This window comes from Crotalus tigris, unplaced genomic scaffold (assembly GCF_016545835.1).
Source record: "Crotalus tigris isolate CLP2741 ecotype Arizona unplaced genomic scaffold, ASM1654583v1 scf7180000017614.5298720, whole genome shotgun sequence".
Lineage (NCBI taxonomy): Eukaryota > Metazoa > Chordata > Lepidosauria > Squamata > Viperidae > Crotalus > Crotalus tigris.
This window is the reverse complement of record NW_024096513.1, coordinates 53,420-71,628: the sequence shown is the minus strand read 5'-3', so window position 1 is coordinate 71,628 and position 18,209 is coordinate 53,420. Positions and strand designations below refer to the sequence as shown.

General features: G+C 42.7%; 1 protein-coding gene and 2 gene segments (V, D, J or C); all 3 read right to left on the bottom strand.

Annotated features, from left to right (window-relative positions):
- Positions 1 to 1,133: 1,133 nt before the first annotated feature.
- Positions 1,134 to 3,323, bottom strand: LOC120300361 (endogenous retrovirus group 3 member 1 Env polyprotein-like). Its single transcript, XM_039326286.1, has one exon. The coding sequence runs from the start codon at positions 3,321 to 3,323 to the stop codon at positions 1,134 to 1,136; it is 2,190 nt and encodes a 729-aa protein (XP_039182220.1).
- Positions 3,324 to 9,677: 6,354 nt separating this feature from the next.
- LOC120300832 lies at positions 9,678 to 10,396 on the bottom strand (the record flags this gene model as incomplete). The annotated part of the segment is given in 2 exon segments: positions 9,678 to 9,981; positions 10,074 to 10,396. Coding segments are annotated over 2 exon segments (438 nt in total), but the record flags the coding sequence as incomplete, so codon positions are not given.
- Positions 10,397 to 13,750: 3,354 nt separating this feature from the next.
- Positions 13,751 to 17,206, bottom strand: LOC120300823. The segment is given in 3 exon segments: positions 13,751 to 14,855; positions 16,371 to 16,490; positions 16,582 to 17,206. Coding segments are annotated over 3 exon segments (531 nt in total).
- Between the last annotated feature and the right edge of the window lie 1,003 nt (positions 17,207 to 18,209).

Below are 18,209 nucleotides of genomic sequence, written 5' to 3'. Positions count from 1 at the left end.
GGTGACAGAGGTGGCACTTAGAGCCCTATCTGTGGGCATGTGCACCATTGCCCCTGTCCTAGGCCTTCAGCTGGGTTTTATACAACCTTTTTGCTTTAGGCCTCCGCTACTGTGTGCAAAAAAAAAAAAGGTTCAATCAATCAGTCAATTTCAATTTCTCATGGGAAAAAAAATCTTGCAAAGTTAGAATTGATTGATTGAACTTTTTAGTCCCACCCAGTCTGCCATTACTCCCAAAGCCACACCCACCCAATGGGCCACACCCAGCCAATGGGCCACATCCACCCATCACCCGATGATGCATAAGTGGGTTTTGGGTTGCAGTTTCGGCACTCAGTCTCTAAAAGGTTTGCCATCACTGGTATAAGGTCTGCTGTTTGAGCAGGGGGATGGACTAGACACTTCCAAAATAAGAAAATATACAATTATACATATTTTATTCCCGAAAAAACCTCTTCCAGATGCGTAGACATTTGGAGTTTGAGACAACATTGCCTCCAGAATCAAAACTGAGGAGAGGACACATCAACCTCATTTTCTAAGGAGTTTCATTCACAGCGCATATTTCTCCAATGTGGAGAATATTTAGGATTATCCTAAAATTCCATTTCCATCCTTCCACCACAGTGGTTCTCAACCTGTGGGTCGTGAGGGGATTCCACTTTTGCTATCCCCCCATACGTGGGGCAGATCCCACAAGCTGACACTAAAGAAGACTCCTGACACAGAGGCTTTCTTGGGGTGGGACTGCCCCGAACCGAAGTCCGGGAACTACTTTATTGATTACAATATGCAAATAAGCATTGATTACATGTGATACATTTGTGCCATACATATAATTTCTTGCTGCGCCATAAGCTTAAAACCACTCCCATTACTTAGTCTCAGAGCATGTCAAGAGTACATGTCATGTTTGACCTATATTGCCCACCTGGCGACACAAAACAAAACCCTGTGGTTAGTGCCTTCTCGAGCTTAGTTCTGCATAACATCCTGTTTAACTGTCATGCGGTTTGCCATTTGTGTTACGAGCTAGCGAGCTTTGCCGCAGACGTTTCCTCTAGAAAGGGCAAAGAAAGGGCAAGGAGGGGGCGAGGAGGGGGCTACAACTCCAACATCTCCCCTGTCTTTTTCTAATTAAAGGAAAAATCATCTTCTTCACTGCTAAGGGTTATGGCTAAAGGGTCCGGTACATCCATGGTTGGCAGTGCCTTGTACCTAACCAGGTGTATGGTCCTCTTGTCCACCATACCCTCCACAGTGCTTTGTATCAGGTTTCGAAGAAGGGGAATCAGGCAGGGAAGTAAAAGGAGACCTAACAAGATTATACCAAACATGAAGGCTGCTTGCTTCCAGTTCCTAAAAATCCCGCCCAAAAATCCTCCTTCATCCACGATCCCAGTCCATTTTTGTACAGGCACATGGACCAGCTTATGGAGTTCTTTGGTCAAATCTGCAACTACCTTTCCAGTTTCATCAATTTCTAAACAACAGTTGGTCAAATTAAATTTTCCACACACTCCTCCCTCCTTAGCAAGAAGATAATCCCAGGCCAAGCGATTTTGGTAAACAGCGGTGCGCAGCTTGTCCTGAGCAGTGGCAAGAATGGTTAAAGCGGCTGAAATGCGTCGGCTGCCTAACTCAAGCACAGCCTGCAAGCGGATAATGCGATTAAGCATATATATGGGGGTCCTATAACCCCAGGACCCATCCTCAGCCCAAGTGGCAGGATCGTAGTAGGCAATGATTCTTTCGGGTGGCCATTCATCGTCCTTCCAGTTGCCTACCCGTATACCTGCATAGCCTTCCGAGGGCACATCCCTCTTTTTTCTACCCCAATTGTCATACACCGGGGCACCCAGGGTCTGTTTAGCAGTCAGGGGAAGGAGGAAAAAGGAAGGTTTGATCCACCCTAACACACAAGCCCCTGACCAATCTGGAGGCAAGTACTCGTATGCAAAGGAACCGCATACCCAATACATGCCTTGCGGTGCTGTCCAATTGAGAGAGGACCTGCGGAGATAATTAAAAAAGGTATGATTTAATAGTACAGGAGCAGACTCGTTGGTGGGGGAGACCCACTGGCCCCTTTCCCATTGTCCACGGCAAAGAAGTGTCCCAACAGGGATGGAGCCATTCCTGAAAAAGCAATTTGTTCCTACAATATTTGTAGTTAAAGTCCACACTACAGGGTCTTCCAGGTTTCTAAAGGTAAAATTAGCAAATTTTGTTTGATTGTTCAAATACTCAGGATCTGCTTCATGAACCTCCCATGGCCATTGTTCCCCCCTGTTGGTACCTCCACAAACAAAACAATTTTTTACACCCAATGTAAAGGCTATTTGTTCTGCAAATTCCATGAAAAGGTTTCGTGCTTTGTCCGATATTAGGGGAGACGCTTTGGTCTCTAATTTAGCTAGATGATCATAAACGGACCATTCAATTCTTTGAACATCTTCCAAGTTTTGGACCTTTATGGTGATGTGTGTCAATGGGTCTAATCCATATCCATCAATGCCTATGCCATAGGTTTCCATGGGAGGATGATTTTTTTCTAATTCTATAGTTACTTTGTTGCTATTTGGTTGTCGGACAAAGGAACGAACAAGGCGCTGTTTAACATTAAGGGGATTATAGCAGCCCCTGTAGCCCCCATTCGTGTGCGAACAAATTGCCCGCCAAACTGTTTTTTGGTAGGCCTCCCAAGCGATGCAGGGCTGTGGAAACTGAGAAGGCTCTAGGGGTGGGTGTCTAGTGCACAAGTACTTGTGATCGTTGTTATAACCAGCAGGTCGATGCCCACAGCCACGGAAGGATTTTTTCGACATGGCACCGCAGACATCAAAGGTTATAGCCCAATTTTCGGCTTTAGTGACCACTGTGTGATTCACGTACCATAACCGAGCTGCTTGAGGCGGTCCCTTGACAATCCCAATGCCTGCCCAAATGGAGATGTTATACCGTGTGGGCAGGGCCGGGTTATGACACGTGAATGACAATCCTTTGGTGCAGGTCACATATTGAGTTTTGTTAAAAATACAATAAGATTTCTGGGGACAGGGAGTTGGTACAATATTAGAATGAATCAGGGTGAGAACAGTTGACAGACCTTGTTTAACCTGAACGATGCATCGGTCACAACTGGCATCCACCTCCCTGCGCACTCTGTGCGAAGGAGTTGGAGTCTGGTTCCAGTTTCGATTTTCTTGATAGGTATTGTTAGCCTTGTCACCCTCTGCAAAAGCCACCCACATAGCCAAGAAAATACATATCATAAACAGTGTCAATATTACAAAATGATATACAAAATGCGAGCAGGACATTCGCGCAGTTAGCAAATCGGTAAATGTTAGACCACCTCGAATGAAGGGACATCGCGGCGGATCCTTATAGGGAGGAGGGGAGTCTTCGGAGGACCCCCGACCGTTTTCCTGGTAGGTCGGGGGGCTATCCGGAGGTCCATATTCGGGAAGTGGTGGAAAAGACCAGGGGTCTGGTTCCCCTCCGAGGTCAGGAGTGGATTCAGGCATCATGATGTGAGGGAGGATCAGGCTCCGATGCAATGGGTGGGCCCGCAGGTTTGCAAAGATAGGGTCTTACTTGCTTCCCTGGCACCCACAGTACTCGATCAGGCAGTTGGATTGCTGCGTAGCCTCGCCCCCAGGTGATGAGATCAGCCGGACCTTTCCAAGTAGGATCAGGCAACTCGCGATAATACACTGGAGGGCGCAAATTTTTGATTGTCGGTGACTCTGGCGTGGCAAAGTGGCGTTGCGCTGCCGACAAAGGTGGAGTGCCTGTGAGGTTCAGGAAATTGAGAGAATAGAGTGCTCGATTTAAGGTATCTTGCAGTGAGGGGAGGCCAGGAGTTCTTTTCTCCTGTTCGAATCGTTTTAGCATGTTTTTTAGGGTCTGATTAGCACGTTCAACGATCGCTTGACCGGTAGAATTCCAAGGAATCCCAAACTTGTGGGCAATTCCCCATTTCTGACAAAAAGAGGAAAACGGCGCGCTGCTATACGCTGAGCCGTTATCCGTTTTTAACTCTTTGGGGCATCCCATCACTGCAAATGTACGGAGACAATGATTAATTACGTGCTTCGTAGCCTCGCCCCTTTGGGGGGAGGCCATAATAAAATTTGAAAAAGTATCAATTGAAACATGTAAAAACTTCCACGGGGAAAAAGGGGGATATTGAGTGACATCCATTTGCCATAGGGAACAAGTGGCCAACCCACGTGGGTTGACTCCCATTGGTATAGCATGTGCTTGTAAACTGCAGGTGGCACATTGCTGGATGATGGCCGAAGCCTCGGCCGATGTCAATGAAAACTGTTTCATGAGGGCTTTTTTATTTTGGTGAAAGTAACTATGACTTTCCCAGGCCGTGAGCGGAGTCACGGGAAAAAATTGATGAGGCTCTTCACTCAAAGGTTCCTTTGTTAAAGGCTCCTTTGCTGCCGCATCCGCCTTTGCGTTACCTTCTGTCAGCATGCCTGGAAAGGGCTGGTGACTTCGGATGTGGGCGATAAAAAAAGGGTGGACACGGGCATGGATTAAGTCTTGTAGTTGACAAAAAAGAGCCATTAGAGATGAGTCTAATGAAGGTGAAAGATAGGACTGAAAGATATTACTAACAACATGAGCAACATACAAAGAGTCAACAATTAAGTTAAAGGCAGAATCCTTAAACATAGAAAAGGCCAATACAGAAGCGGCCATTTCAGCCCTCTGGGCAGACTTGTGGCCATGAGTGCGATGGGTTTGCCAAACACCATCCTGTAAGAAAGCACAAACGCCTGTGTGGGCGCTTCCATCTGCAAAGACTGTGGGGGCAGAAGGAATAGGAAAAGACACACATGGAGATTGCCATTTCACTGGGACAGTTTGGACAAGAGTCAGACGGGGGTCAGCAGGGAAATGATACTTAACCTGTCCTGGCCACTGGGCTAGAGCAGCTTGGAGTTCTTCGGATTCCCTGTACACCTGTTCCCACAGAGGGAGTCGCAGGGGGACAAAAAGAGCGACTGGCTCAGTGCCTGTTAGTTGGCGGCATCGAGCACGTCCTTTGAACAACAGAAAAGCATACAGGGGAAAACGAGAGGTGATAGTTTTGCGTGGAGTGTGGGGCAAATGCATCCATTCGACAATCATCAAAGGCGATGCAATTTGGACCACAACCAGCGTGGGTAGAAGAAGGGTGTTTAGAATTATAAGAGACAAAGGAACATCAGGCAAGACACGATCAACCCATTTGACAGACAACATTTGAGTGATTAATTTGAGAATTTCCAGGTGTTCAGATGTTAGAAAAATCTTGTCACCGGGAGATTTGTGACCTTGCAAGGCTGAAAAAAGAGGTGCCAATTGTGAGGTGGTTAAGCCCATATATGGTCGTGCCCAATTAAGGGTTCCCAAAAATTGCTGCATCTGAACAAGGGTAGCAGGATTGGGAAGTGTTAATTGGGGCAGTATTGGAGAGGAATTGGAGGCTATGACCTTATGGCCCAGATACAAAAATGGTTCTTTTGTTTGAATTTTTTCGGGTGCCACTGTCAGTCCATTGTTAGCCATGTGGTCTCTAAGCTCAGCGGCCACAGTGGACACAATCTCAAAACAAGCAGAAGAGGCAATTAAAATATCATCCATGTAATGATAAAATAAAAAGGTGGGATACTTCACACGAAATGGCTTCAACAAAAAGGAAATAAAATATTGGCACATTGTAGGACTGTTTATCATTCCTTGAGGCAAAACTGTCCATTCAAAACGCTCAGATGGGTATGCATTATTAAACACTGGTATGGTAAAGGCAAACAATTGGCGATCTTTGGGATCCAAAGGGATGGAAAAAAACGCATCCTTTAGATCCATGATAATTAAAGAAAAATTTTTTGGGATTAAATTTGGGTTGGGAAGTCCCAGTTGGAAGGGTCCCATAGGAGCAATCAGTCTGTTTATGGAACGCAAATCCTGTAAAAATCTCCAATTTCCAGATTTCTTTTTTATCACAAAAACAGGTGAGTTGTAAGGACTAGTAGATGCAACCAGATGGCCCAATTGAAACTCCTTATTGACTAGCTGTTGTAATGCTTCCAATTTTTCTTTTGTTAGGGGCCATTGATCCACCCAAACAGGAGTGGGGTCTAAAAGAGTGAGGGATAGAGGGGTGGGGGCAGTTTTTGCCATTCCTAAAAGGTTAATGTGGCCCCAATTTGGGATAAAAGATCCCGACCCCAAAGATTAACTTGCAGGGGAAGGACGACAGGGCGAATACGTGCCTGTTTGTCGGTGTGAGAGGAAGTGACTAACAGAGGCAAGGTGCTAATTCGGGCCGTTTGGATGCCTCCGACGCCTCGGACGGCAGGGGAAGAGGTGGTGGGCCAGTCAGCAGGCCACTCAGAGGTTCTAATTACTGAAATATCTGCTCCGGTGTCTATTATGCCTGAAAAAGAACGATTATTTAACACAAAGGTAACAAAAGGCTTATCCGAATGAATAGTGGAAGTGAAAGCAAGCAATGGGTGGTCAAGAAAGTGCTTTCGGTAATTGTTAAGAGAGGGGTTGGGGGGAACAATCGGCTCCATGTCCTCATAAGCGAGGGGATCGAACTCCAGGGCCACCGGCATCACAATTGCAGCCAGGTCTTCCTTGTAGATGACTAAAGGAGCGTCAACAATGCAAATTAGAGCCAGAGAAGAAAAATCATCGGAGTCAACCAAGAAAGGGGAAGCGAAAACGCCGCGGGAGATGAGGTCTCTAGCCGGATAGCAAAGCAAGGGGACTTTTGTCGGCATAGAAACATCAGGTAAAGTAAGAGGAAGAAAATATGTAAGACCAGGTATTTGCATAGAAACAGTTTCGGCAGCAACAGCATGCATAGATGTTATAAAGGTTTCTTTTAAGTTAAATGTAGCCAAAGAATCAGCCTTGGGGAGAGGGCTGGCTGAGTGCCCCCCCACTAGTTTCCCTGGTTCTGGTTGTTATTGTTGGCAGATTGGGGAGGGGGATTCACACGACACAGGGAAGCCCAGTGATAGCCCTTTTTACAACGGGGGCACACAGTTTTCGGCTTGTTTTGATTTGAATTTGACTGATGTGCGCCGCCCCCAGGGGCTCGACACTGTGCTCGAAAATGACCGGGCTTGCCACAGTTAAAACAGTTTCCATTCTTAGACGTCTCCCCTTTGATGTTTTGCAATGCCATTGCTAAAGTTTCCATGTTGTGGACATTGGTGCCGACGATTCGGCATGCTTGGATGTAATCTGCCAGTTCGGCATCAGGCTTGCTGAGGAGAGGCTGAATGATACGTCTGCAATCTTCATTGGCATTTTCATAAGCTAGTTTTTTTATAAGTTCCTTTTGTGCTATGGGATTCCGGATCTCTCTAAAAACTGCCTTCTGCAACTGATCAATGAAATCTCCATAGGACTGACTGGACCCTTGATAAATTTTTGCGAACGACCCTGCGGCAGAAGAGCCTGGGTCGTCTATCTTTGAAAAAGCATTTTGCGCTGCTAAACTAGAATGAGCAAATGCAGCGCGTGACATGTTCTTTTGGATATTAGGAGAAGCATAACGTCCTTCGCCGATCAATTGTTCCAATTGCAAGTTTCCCCCGATTCTTCTAACGATGGCTTCTGCTTCCCTCTTATACTCTGATTCCCATACCACAAACTGTGAACTTGTCAAAATCATGCGACACAAATTTTTCCAATCGGATGGCAACATGTAAAAGGAGTTGGCTAGATTACTTATTAACCCTATGACATAAGAGTTTTGAATGCCATACGTATTGACAGCTTGCTTAATATCCCTAATTAACTTCATAGGGACTGGTTCGATATATGGAGCCCCATTTGTGTCAAATTCTACTGGGTAGCACATTTCATATTCATCTAATTCTAAATCGCCCGAAAGTTTAGCTCTAGCCAGCGCTTGAGCAATAGCGCCGGCAGGTGTTTCTGATGTTTTCGGAGCGGTCTGAGCCGGGGCCGTGGCTTCTACTTGTGCCACCGTTACAGGTTCTATCTGGGGAGGGTTCTGAATGCCAGATTGATATGGCGGCGGGGGGTCTGAAGCCCCGACCATGGTATTCTTGTGTATTTTTAAATATTCCATGACAATCCGCCAAGTGATCAATATTTTCGGCGGAGCCCTAGGGGACTCATGAAAATATGTTCCTAATTTAATCCATACAGATTCTTTAAGTGACCCTTCCTCGGGGTAGGCTGGGCATTGTTGATAAATATATTTTAGCAGACTGATCAGGTCTGACTTGGTGGGAACGGCCAGATTTTTCCCACCATTAAGTCGGGTCTTGGTCAATTCCCTAAGTTCGTGGAGGTGCGCAACCTGAGGCTTAGAGAATTCTGCCCCCATACTCACGAGTTTTAGGAGGGTACTTCGTTCCATGACGACCGGCCCTGAATTGCAGTAGGCGTCCTGCCGAGTGAAGTATGAGGGTACCAAGAGATGTCTAGGAGGGTACTTCGTTCTGCGACGACCGGCCCTGAGAGTTGCAACAGGACATATACGTCTAGGAGGGTGCTTCGTTCTGCGACGACCGGCCCTGAGAGTTGCAACAGGACATACACGTCTAGGAGGGTGCTTCGTTCTGCGACGACCGGCCCTGAGAGTTGCAACAGGACATACACGTCTAGGAGGGTACTTCGTTCTGCGACGACCGGCCCTGAGAGTTGCAACAGGACATACACTCGACTTGCGGGTCGAATCACGTCGGGGTCACCACCTGAGGGGATTGCACTTTTGCTATCCCCCCATACGTGGGGCAGATCCCACAAGCTGACACTAAAGAAGACTCCTGACACAGAGGCTTTCTTGGGGTGGGACTGCCCCGAACCGAAGTCCGGGAACTACTTTATTGATTACAATATGCAAATAAGCATTGATTACATGTGATACATTTGTGCCATACATATAATTTCTTGCTGCGCCATAAGCTTAAAACCACTCCCATTACTTAGTCTCAGAGCATGTCAAGAGTACATGTCATGTTTGACCTATATTGCCCACCTGGCGACACAAAACAAAACCCTGTGGTTAGTGCCTTCTCGAGCTTAGTTCTGCATAACATCCTGTTTAACTGTCATGCGGTTTGCCATTTGTGTTACGAGCTAGCGAGCTTTGCCGCAGACGTTTCCTCTAGAAAGGGCAATGAAAGGGCAAGGAGGGGGCGAGGAGGGGGCTACAACTCCAACAGGGTCGGGACCCCATTTGGGGTCGAACAACCATTTCATGGGGGTCGCCAAACCATGCTGTCCACCATTTTGTTCCCTTTTCCCTAGCTGTCCTACTCCCTCTTATTGGTGGCCACACTCACTTGGGGGCCACCACAACATGGGGAACTGTATTATGGGGTCACGGCGTTAGAAAGGTTGAGAACCACTGTTCCACCATGATACTAAAAGACTATATTCCGTTCCAATGAAACCAAATCACCTTCTAAATAGGGACAGGGTACTTGGATTTTATTTTATTTTTCTGACAACACACTTTTTGAAACCCAGAATAAAATATTCTGAAGTACTCATTAGAAATCAATCAATCTTCATTGACTAATCCAGGATGTGGGACTCAGTCAAGTTGAAGAACTGCTCTGAAAAAAGGAAGGTTCTTGTTTGGCTCCAGATTCACTTCCTCTCACTGTGTCTCTCGCACAGTAATAGATTGCTGTGTCTTCAGCTTTGAGGCTGTTCATCTGCAGATACAGCTGGCTTTTGGCATTGTCCCTGGAGATGGTGAAGCGGCCCTTCACTTTGTCTGAGTAGCGAATAGTACTAGAACCAGTACTTATGTATGCCACCCATTCCAGGCCTTTTCCAGGATCCTGTCTCACCCAGCCCATCCAATAGCTGCTGAAATCAAATCCAGAGGCTTGGCAGGAGAGACGGAGGGACCCTCCAGGTCTTCTCACCATCCCCTCCAGACTCCACCAACTGGAACTTGAGACTGGACTCCTAAAAAGAAAAGATTGTTTTTTTTTAAATGAGATCTCCTGCTTAGAGGAGCAGAACATGGAAATAAACTGTATGTGGGGGAAAATAATTACCTTTGAGGACTACTAGTAAGGACACAAGGTTGAGCCACATTTTCACTGAATGAATGGAGGGAATTGAACAAGAGATAAGAGAGAAAATTGCACAAGGTTTGTGTTCCTGGGTGTTGTCTGAAGAGAGAAACCATGGGGCTCCTTTAAAGGGGAAATGGTGCCTCGATTTACATATCTGTTGGGATAAAAGAGCCCTTGACAAACACACTTCTGTGAATATCACTTGCATGTGCATTTTGTAATTAACATTGCACCCCTAAGAAAAGGATTGGGAGCCATTTATATTTCTGTGAATTAACAGGTGAAAGGGCAAATTTATTGTGTATTAAATAAAAGAAAAGCCTGAAAAATACACAAAATGTATTAGTATCTATAGTTTTTTAACTGTTTTATATGATAACTAAATATGATAATATGAGCCTTTCACTTTGTTTTCACTTCCAGGTCAAGGTTTGAAATACCTAGATAAGTTTTTTTCTGGTGGCTTAAATGCAAAATCTTTTAATAAAATTTCTCAGTTACACATTGAGTACTCCTACAATTTTCTTGAGCATGTTTCAAGGAATTATTACAGAAATAGAATAAAATAAAAATATCCGATCTCCAAAACTGTTTTATATGTTCACTAAATATGATAATACGATTCCTTCATTTTGTTTTTATTTCCAACAAAGATTTGAAAGACCTAGACAGTTTCTCTGGTGATCAAAACCAACAATCCACCATTATATAGATTTGTTTTCTGAGATTTTTGTGGGTGTTTGTATATAGGTCTTTGGTTATTTGGATTTTCTCCCGTGCAAAATTGGAAGTGTCTTGGCGACGTTTCGATGAAGTCCTGAAGATGAAGAATGGGACTTCGTCGAAACGTTGCCAAGAAACTTCCAATTTTACGCTGGAGAAAACCCGAATAACCAAAGACCTACATATATATATATCAGGCTCACTGTGAAGACTGTAGCCCACTGAGATGTGAAATTTTCTTGAGAACTTTTCAGTGAATTAATACAAAAATATTTTTTTAAAAATAATAATTATCAGTCCTCCAGAATGAGACAATATCTAATGACATTTGTTTTATGAATTGTGGGAAGATTTCCCATGATTCTGATCTCCAGCTGGGAAGCAGACCTTTGGCTCATGTGGAAGAAATGACACCAAATTAAACAAGGTGCCAGAAAGTAGGTTTATTTACAGAAACCAGACGGAGTAATGGTACAGGGATGGTTTCTGGACTAGCTAGTAGTTTCCCAAGGTGAGGGGTCCTGTTCTTATACCCCTCAAGTTATTGAGATTATGATTTGGCTTTTGAAAAAAAAAATGTTCATTTAATTCCATCTAGTTTGTGTCTGTTTGGACCAGTAGTGATTAATATTGTCCTTGGGAAATATTTCTTTGTTCATGTATGTGATGGTTTATGTCTGTCTTGTTAGTGTTACAAAAGTTCTACCTAGTGAGGTTCATGGGTATAATTTTTTCTAAGACACGTGTTTCTTTTAGTTTGACAGTTTGCCCAGAATTGGTCACGACAGGGAAGGAAGAATGAGAGACAGGGAAAAAAAAAAAACAAACTTTTCTTTGGATTTAAAGTTTGGTTTGGCTTATCTCTTAAATGGTTCTTTTCCTGAGGTACCCCATCCTTCCTGGATGCATCTACATTCTGTGATGCCAGGTTTATGGGTCTGGGTTTCCTTTGTAATATTTAATTGTAAAATTTCTTTTTCCAAAGGAAATTGCCCACTTGTTTCAGGGTTTGGACTAATTTTGATGTCTCAAGTGTTTCCTTTGGGTGCTAATGGGTAGTTATCTCTGACCCCACCACATGCATCCACAGTGGGATTTTATGTTACAACATTGCCCCCTAGTGTCATAAATGAGGAGGGAGAGCATGTTCCTAATTCTCCAAGGAGAATTAGGTGTTTCCTCAATTTGAGAATGGCAGTTTGGATGTTTAGAAGGTTCACCCTGAGGTTTCATTTCCAGGCTTCTGCCATGATATTAAAGAACAATATTCCATTCCATCTTTTTTCTAGAACATAAATCACCTTGTAAACAGGAAAGATTGAACAGATTTTCAAGCCATTTTCATCATCCTATATCTTCTTACAGCAAACTCTCTGATGCCCAGAATAAACCATTCTGAAGTTCTCTCTAGACAGAGATCAATCCTCATTGACTAATCTAGTCAAATTGAAGAGCTGCTCTGAAGAAAGGAAGGTTTTTGTCTAAGCTTCAGATTCACTTCCTCTCACTGTGTCAGCCATGCAATGATAGACTGCTGTGTCTTCAGCTTTGAGGCTGTTCATTTGCAGATACAGCTGGCTTTTGGCATTGTCCCTGGAGATGGTGAAGCGCCCCTTCACTTTGTCTGAGTAGTATAGTACCAGAACCAGAGCTTATGTATGCCACCCATTCCAGTCCTTTTCCTGGAGCCTGTCTCACCCAGTGCATTTCATAGCTGCTGAAGGGTGAATCCAGAGGCTTGGCAGGAGAGACGGAGGGACCCTCCAGGGCTTCTCACGTCCCCTCCAGACTCCACCAAGCTGGACTTGAGACTGGACTCCTAAAAAGAAATATTTTTTTTTTTAAATGAGATCTCCTGCTTAGAGGAGCAGAACATGGAAATAAACTGTATGGGGGAAAATAATTACCTTTGAGGACTACTAGTAAGGACACAAGGTTGAGCCACATTTTCACTGAATGAATGGAGGGAATTGACAAGAGACAAGAGAGAAAATTGCACAAGGTTTGTGTTCCTGGGTGTTGTCTGAAGAGGGAAACCATGGGGCTCCTTTAAAGGGGAAATGGTGCCTCGATTTACATATCTGTTGGGATAAAAGAGCCCTTGACAAACACACTTCTGTGAACATCACTTGCATGTGCATTTTGTAATTAACAGTGCACTCCTAAGAAAGGGATTGGGAGCCAATTATTTTTCTGTGAATTAATAGCTGGAAGGGCAAATTTATTGTTTATTAAATAAGAGAAAAGCCTGAAAAATACAACATATGAACTCTCTTTATTGTTTATTTTATGAAAAAATCCCAAAAACATTAAATGGCAGCTGAACTGCAAAGAATACTGTTTCAGCTAGGCTAGTTAGCTCAACTCACAAAGTCAAACTTAAATCATATTGTGACCAAATACACCCCCTTATTTAAAAAAAAAGATAAATAATTATCTTTGTATTATCCAAAATATATGTATTTTCTTTGCTTTAGGTTATCTGTCATAAAACCACATAGGGCTTTCAAGTAAGGATTGTGGTCTCTTGAGAAATTAAATTATTTTCAGATCCATTGAGAGAAACTTTAAAATCTTCTAGATTTGTGTATGTATTAGTATCTGTATTGTTTTAACTGTTTTATATGTTCACTGAATATGATAATGTAATCCTTTCACTTTGTTTCCATTTCCAGGCAATGATTTGAAATAGCTTGATAGGTTTTTCTGGTGACTTAAACGCAAAATCTATCTTTTTATGAAATTTCTCAGTTTCACATTGAGTAACCGTACAATTTTCTTGAGAATGTTTTAATGAATTATTAAGGAAATAATAATAATAAAAATATCTGGCCTCCAAAACTGTTTGATATGTTGACTGAATATGATAATATAATCCCTTTTTTTTGTTTTTATTTCCAGATTTGAAATACCTAGACAGTTTCTCTGGAGACCAAAACCAACAATCCACCAATGTGTGTATATATATGTATGTATGTATGTATGTATGTTTGTATGCATATCAGTTTCACAGTGAAGACTGTAGCCCACTGAGATGTGAAATTTTCTTGAGAACTTTTCAGTGAATTAGTACAAAAATATTTTTTAAAAAATAATAATTATCAGTCCTTCAGAATGAGATAATATCTAATGACATTTGTTTTATGAATTGTGGGAAGATTTCCCATGATTCGGGTCTCCAGCTGGGAAGCAGACCTTCGGCTCAGTTGGAAGAAATGATACAGAATGAAAAAAGCTGCCAGAAAGTAGGTTTATTTACAGAAACCAGATGGAGTAATGGTACAGGGATGGTTTCTGGACTAGCTAATAGTTTCCCAAGGTGAGGGGTCCTGTTCTTATACCCCTCAAGTTATTGAGATTATGATTTGGCTTTTTTTTTTAAAAAAATGTTCATTTAATTCCATCTAGTTTGTGTCTGTTTGGACCAGTAGTGATTAATATTGTCCTTGGGAAGTATTTCTTTGTTCATGTAAATGTGTTTCTCTGTATGGTTTATGTCTGTCTTGTTAGTGTTACAAAAGTTCTACCTAGTGAGACTGATGGGTTTAATTGTTTTCTAAGACACGTGTTTCTTTTAGTTTGACAGTTTGTCCAGAATTGCTCAGGGCGGGGAAGGAAGAATGAGAGAAAGGGGAAAAAAAAGATCAATCCTCATTGACTAATCTAGTCAAATTGAAGAGCTGCTCTGAAGAAAGGAAGGTTCTTGCCTGGCTTCAGATTTACTTCCTCTCACTGTGCCTCTTGCACAGTAATAGACTGCCGTGTCTTCAGCTTTGAGGCTGTTCATTTGCAGATACAGCTGGCTTTTGGCATTGTCCCTGGAGATGGTGAAGCGACCCTTCACTTTGTCTGAGTAGTAAGTGCTAGATGTAGCCATGCTTGCAACCCATTCCAGTCCTTTCCCAGGAGTCTGTCTCACCCAGCCCATGCCATATCTGCTGAAATCAAATCCAGAGGCTTGGCAGGAGAGACGGAGGGACCCTCCAGGTCTTCGCACATCTCCTCCAGACTCCACCAACTGCACTTGAGACTGGACTCCTAAAAGGAATATATTTTAATGAGATCTCCTGCATCTAAGAGCAGAATTTGGAAATAAAACATATAGTGGAAATCATTACCTTTGAGGACTACTAGTAAGGACACAAGGTTTAGTAACATTTTTGATTACTCTAATGAATGGAAGGAAGTGAGTTAATAGGAATGCTGCACATTAACTAACAGAAAAGACTGAAAAATTTCAGCCCTTCTCAAAATGATTCAGGTTAATAGAGGTGAAACTAATTTACTTATTAGAGAACATATAAAAAGGCTAGCACATCAGACTACAAGACAGCCTCCTTACCCTTCCTTTGTTTTATGAAAAATAAATGGCAGCTAAATTTCAAGGAACATTGTGTCATTAGAATAGTTGGGCCACTCAACTCACCAAATCAAATTTACGTCACATTGTGACCAAATACACCCTCTTATTTGAAACAAAATGATAAACAATTATCTTCGTATTATCCAAAACATTTTGTTTGCTCTAGGTTTTCTGTCATAAAGCCAGATAGGGCTTCCCAGCAAGGATTTTGGTGCCTTGAGAAATTAAATTATTTTGAGATACATTAAGAGAAACTGTAAAATTTTCTGGGTTGGTGTATGCATTCACCTCCATAATGTTTTAACTGTTTAAACATTCAATGAATATGATAATATAACCCATTTCATTTTGTTTTCATTTTCAGCAAAGGTTTGAAATGTTTAAACAGTTTCTCTGGTGACAAAACCAACAATATGTTATTTGATGAAAAGTCTCAGCTTCCCAGTGCACACTGTACCATCCTGAGATGTGAAATTTTCTTGAGATATTTTCAGAGAATTATTACAGAAATAAAATAAAAACATAACTGGCCTCCAAAATATCAAATTACAGGTTTTTTTACACCCTACCTCCCCCTGCACACACAATGGGATTTCATGTAGCAACATTGCCCCCCAGTGTCAAAAATGAGGAGGGGAAGCATGTTCCTAATTCTCCATGGATTTTGTTTTAATGCAGGTGTTTCCTCCATATGTGAATGGCAGTTTGGATATTTAGGAGGTTCACCATGAGATTAATTTCCAGACTTCTGCTGTGATATTAAAGGACAATATTCCATTCCTTGTATTTTTTTCCCTCAGGATAGATCACCTTATAAACAGGGAAGATGAAATGGGAATTTTTAAGCCATTTTCATCATCCTATATTTTCTTACAGCAAACTCTCTGATACCCAGAATAAAATATTCTGAAGTTCTCCCTAGATATTAATCAATCCTCATTGACCAATCCAGTGAAGTTAAAAAACTGCTCTGAAGAATGGCTGTTTTTTGCCAAGCTTCAGATTCACTTCCACTCACTGTGTCTCTCGCACAATAATAGACTGCTGTGTCTTCAGCTTTGAGGCTGTTCATCTGCAGATACAGCTGGCTTTGGGCATTGTCCCTTCACTTTGTCAGAATAGAACTTTCCACTGGAATCATGATAGATGTACGCAACCCATTCCAGTCCTTTCCCTGGAGCCTGTCTCACCCAGCTCATGCTGTAGCCACCGAAGTTGTATCCAGAACCTTGGCAGGAGAGAAAGAAGGGACTCTCCAGGTCTTCTCACATCCCCTCCAGATTCCACCAACTGTCCTTGAGACTGCACTCCTAAGAAGAAAAAGTTATTTTATTTCATTTTTTTAATGAGATCACCTGCATAAAGGAGCAGAACATGGAACTATATGGGGGAAATAATTACCTTTGAGGACTAGTAGTATGAAGAGAATGTTTTGCCACATTTTGCTCACTCTAATGAGTGGAGGGAATTGTCAAGAGAGGATTCTGGAAATAGCACAAGGTTTATGTTGGTGGGAGTTTTCTGAAAAGGGAAACTATGGGGCTCCTTTAAAGGGGAAATGGTGTCTTGATTTACATATCTGTTGGGATAAAAGAGCCCCTCAGGGCATTGACTAATACATTTGTGTGAGCATCACTTCTATGTGCATTTTGTAATTCACATTCCAATCCTAAGAAAACGGTTCATTTTCAGCAAAGATTTAAAATATTCAGACATTTTTTTCTGGTGCCAATCATCAATGATACATTATTTTATTAACAGTCTCAGCTTTTTGGTGAGTGTAAGGAGAAATTTCCTGACAGCGAGAACAATTAATCAATGGAACAACTTGCCTCCAGAGTTTGTGGATGTTCCAGCGCTGGAGGTTTTTAAGAAGTGATTGGACAACCTTTGTATGAAATGGAATACGGTCTCCTCCTTGAATGGGGGGTTGGAGTACAAGATTTACAAGGTCCCTTCCAACTCTTTTATCCTCCTCATCCTCCCCCTCCCCCCTCCTCCTCCTTTTCAAAGAACAGACTGTACAATCATTTGTCTGGAATGGTATAACGCAGTGGTGGCGAACCTATGGCACAGGTGACAGAGGCAACACTTAGAGCCCTTTCTGTGGGCCTGTGCACTGTCATCCCTGTCCTAGGCCTTCAGCTGGGTTTTATAAAACCTTTTTGCTTTAGGCCTCCGCCGCTGTGTGCAAAAATAAAAAAAAGGTTCAATCAATCAGTCAATTTCAACTTCTCATGAGAAAAAAAAAATCTTGCAAAGTTAGAATTGATTGATTGAAGCTTTTAGTCCCACCCAGTCTGCCATTACTACCACAGCCACACCCACCCAATGGGCCACACCCACCCAATGGGCCACGCCCAGCCAATGGGCCACACCCAGCCAATGGGCAACACCCACCCAGCACCCAAAGATGCATAAGTGGGTTTTGGGTTACAGTTTGGGCACTCAATTTCTAAAAGGTTCGCCATCACTGGTATAAGGTCTGCTGCTTGAGCAGAGGGATGGACTAGATAATTCCAAATTAAGAAAATATACAATTATACATATTTTATTCCCGAAAATACCTCTTCCAGATGTGTAGACAGTTTGGATTTTGAGACAATATGGCCTCCAGAATTAAAACTGGTGAAAGGACACATCAACCTCATTTTCTAAGGAGTTTCATTCAGAGTGCATATTTCCCCAATGTGTGTTTGGCAGTTTGAATATTTTGTTGTTGTTGTTAATTGCTAAATCGTGTCTGACCCATCGTGGTCCCATGTACAACGTTCCTCCAGGACTTCCTGTCCTCTACCATCTTCTGGAATTCATTTTTCACACCTACTGCTTCAGTGACTTGATCCAGCCATCTCATTCTCTGTTGTCCCATTCTTCTATTGCCCTCAATCTTTCCCAGCATTAGGCCCTTCTCCAGTGAGTCCTTCCTTCTCATTAGGTGGCCAAAATATTTAAGTTTCGACTTCAGCATCTGGCCTTCTAAAGAGCAGTCAGAGTTGATATCTTCTAGGACTGACCAGTTTGAATGC